This window comes from Nannochloropsis gaditana, assembly GCF_000240725.1.
Source record: "Nannochloropsis gaditana CCMP526 unplaced genomic scaffold scaffold652, whole genome shotgun sequence".
NCBI lineage: Eukaryota > Eustigmatophyceae > Eustigmatales > Monodopsidaceae > Microchloropsis > Microchloropsis gaditana.
The window spans coordinates 3966-7123 of NW_005803301.1; the positions used below are offsets into that span (position 1 = coordinate 3966).

Genomic DNA, 3158 nt, shown 5'->3' on the forward strand with positions numbered 1-3158 from the left:
TCCATGCCAGAAAAAAATAAGGCTTACACGCGCTTTTAACCTGTCAATTGATTACTTATGTGTCTTGCTAAGGCCTGTTTCATGCTGGATGGAGCCGTTTCGGACGGCGCACACAGACATTCAGGCTCGAAGTGGTCTCCGTCTGAATCGGTGGTATTCCGTCCGTGAATTCGGTGAATAGTAGGAGCAGGGCGCTATCGCGGGACTGATTATGACCATTTACTTATTCACCTCTCATGCGCCGATATTCTATCCACACATTCACCTAGATAGTGAAATATACAATGAAACGGAAGGCATATAAGATGAACGCTTTATTGGCACTCTGCGGGAATTCAAGAGAGCAAGACGAGGGCCGAAAAGGGACCGTGGCCGATGGCGGTGACATCAAGCTGCAGAAAGATAGTAAGGAGAATGGGGTGCAGGAAGAGGACGAAAGGGACGTTGATTTGTATAAGGAGGTGAAAGCCGGCCTGGGGGTGTTTACAGATGCAAGAAAGATAAGGGAAGCGGAAGAAGGCAAGGGAGGCCTGAGGGGGCGGGAAACGAGAGAGGGAGCAACCGTTCTGTCAGCAGGAAAAGAAGCCGCCTTGTCCACAATGGAAAGCAAGAAAGCTTTGAGAGCCAGCCTCTGCGAAGACAACCAAGAAGATAAAATGGCCAGAGGGAAAGGCAAGACGACCTACCGATTGGCTCAGAGAGGAGACCGACCGGCTCCGAGAGGTGGAACCTGCCTGGAATGCAAGACCAGCAAGGTACGCGACAATATTTTGAAAGGGATAGGACCTACACGATCTTTGAAATGTTGGAAAGGGAGATAGTTAGGGGACAATTTGTGATCAGTCTGGTGTCAGGATACAGGGCAATCTCCGAGTGGCGCCTAAGGACGTTTTGGCACCATGAGGACATGAAAAAAATTGCAAATGCAGTTCCATGAATGCTTGGATGAGGGATATGTGACAATGGAGTACAGCCGTCGTATAAAATCTATCGGCAAAAGCCGTCCTCATGTAGATACAAGCCGTCTTCATCCCCCTCAATCATCTTCCTTCCTCTTCCACTCCATCCTTGTTCTTTTGATGTTATCCAGGTAAAATGCGATAAAGTACAACCGCGATGCACCCGATGTGCCCGCCACGGCTTCCTTTGTATCCCCCAGACTCGAGGTCAGGGACGCCCGGCAAAGTGGAGGTAAGGAGCGAACGAAAAAGGCAGCAAAGAAGGGAGGGAAGCATGTCGGCAAGGGGTTCATTTGCATCAACAAAGGGAAACCACTCCAACAGAGGATCATTCGAGCGTGGAAAAAAACATCGACGAGATGTTGACGTTCCGTATCTCTTCCATGTCCCCCATGGCACGCTCCCTACACAGGATGTACCTGGCGGAGGACGCTGCGATCCAGAAGGAAGGGGACCTGTGGAACGCCCACTCGAAAGCTCTCTTGCTGAGCGCGGCACAAGCTCGGTCCAAGGAAGAGTCCATCTCGGCGTCGTCAGACCCTGTGCGTCCTGCATACCTCCCGCCGTCCGGGCTTCCCGGCTTGACCTCCACCACGCGTGGAACGTCTTTGCCAGCTTCCCCGCCTCTCCCCGCCTCTTTGAGCCCTCCTCTCTCCGATATCACGGGTGTTTCATCCTCCTTCCGTCCTCCTCACTCCCAATTTTCGTCCTCTTTTTTGACGCGGGCTTCGGGCAAGAGACAAATGCCTCCTTGTAGCGAGGTTCGTGTTCCCTGCCCTCCCTGCTAGCTTATCTTGCCTGACTGGAGATGCGAGGAATCTTAGGCCATCGATATTTTGCTACTTGTGGCCTGGTGCTTCTTTTTCTTGTCTCCCTCAGTCCTTCCTCCCCTCCCTTCCACAGGCGGAGGATCGTCTGGTGGCGGCCCGGTCGCTCAAATGCTTGAAGAACGGGGATGCCTCCCCCTTCCCCCCTCCCCACCCTATTGTCGGCTCCACCTCTCGTCCCGTCCACCCCTCCTTCCCTTCCTTCGCTACCGTCGCGGGGACCAGGGGTGCAGTGGACAGAAACAACTACCTCGGCAACGGCATGGGTGGCTATTACAGCCATGGCTACCCTGGCAGCACGCAACCAAATCGACCGTATTCCACACCCCTGCGGGATATGAGTCTTGGCACCACGGATAGGGTCTCCTACGTCCCACCCAACGACATTTTCCTCGACCCCGTCTTTCCCCGCTGCCCTCCTTCGGCCCATTTTTCTACGCTGCAGCACCCTTGCTACATGGGGAAGCCAGTCACCCCTCCCTTTGTCCCGTCCATGGGAGCCCCTCCTTCCCATCCTCCCCTTCATTCGTCGTGGGCACCAGCACTACAGCCTGGGGGCAAATTTGTACCTGTCGGTGCCCCCATGACTATTTCTGAATGGCTGGGGAAGGGAATGGATGGCTGGAGGCAACGTTAGAAGCAGCAGTCCGGGTTCCACGACGGGCTGCGAGCAGAATAGCGACAAAGTATGGCATGAAAGGCGGTTTTAGTAGTACCGCATGGGCACAGGGCCAGGCATATCGGCTGAGGTTCATAGCCGGCCCCTGATCTCCTCGTAAACCCTTGCCGTGTATCATAGTGCTTCTACAAGACAGTGCACACGAATGTTAGAATACACATCTGCACGCACGGATGTCATCTATTGCGCAAATTTAGAACAGTATGATGCTAAGGGACTTGGCTTCGTCGTACTCAGGAGAATGATGGCTTGGGTTATGACTTCTTGTTAGATATCCCCGCCGACTCCGTATTGTCAAAGAATTTTCAACGCTATCAGGCCTTTAATCTCCATTCGTCTTATAGCAATTTATCGCCACACCGCGTCCCTACATCTTGCATGTATTTAACCACGGAAATCCCACGTAGATACGCATGCTACCGACTACTCTTCTAGCAGATTTAGCATCCCGTTTGCGTTCCCCCTTCTCTACCTAATGCCTTCCACGCGCGCTTTTTGTCTACAGCTTCGAACTTTCTATTTTGTTTTCTCAAGGTCTCTTGTATTGTTCATCTTTTTCTCTACTTGCTATCGTAGATTGCTAGCAAGACGCGTGTCCTGCTCTCCTGCTAACCCTAGGTTGTGGCTTTCCCCATCTCTCTTTGTCCGGGCTGCGGACTGACCTGTTGCCCTCTTATGGTTTCCTTCTTGCAC

The 3158-nt window shown here is 52.8% G+C and overlaps 1 protein-coding gene across 1 annotated transcript; it reads left to right on the forward strand.

The window, feature by feature from the left end:
- Nucleotides 1–267: 267 nt before the first annotated feature.
- NGA_0504600 (uncharacterized protein) lies at nt 268–2146 on the forward strand. Its single transcript, XM_005854009.1, has 4 exons — nt 268–755; nt 1167–1191; nt 1372–1720; nt 2066–2146. Exons 1-3 carry the CDS (start codon nt 285–287, stop codon nt 1446–1448), a joined length of 573 nt encoding a protein of 190 aa, XP_005854071.1. The 5' UTR covers nt 268–284; the 3' UTR covers nt 1449–1720; nt 2066–2146.
- Nucleotides 2147–3158: the final 1012 nt, after the last annotated feature.

Excerpts from the sequence above, each read along its gene's own strand:
- NGA_0504600 (XM_005854009.1), top strand. The coding sequence starts at position 285 with ATGAAACGGAAGGCATATAAGATGAACGCTTTATTGGCACTCTGCGGG. Across the intron at positions 756-1,166 it reads TGGAATGCAAGACCAGCAAG|GTCAGGGACGCCCGGCAAAG; the intron begins GTACGCGACAAT and ends CCCAGACTCGAG. Across the intron at positions 1,192-1,371 it reads GGACGCCCGGCAAAGTGGAG|GATGTACCTGGCGGAGGACG; the intron begins GTAAGGAGCGAA and ends CTCCCTACACAG.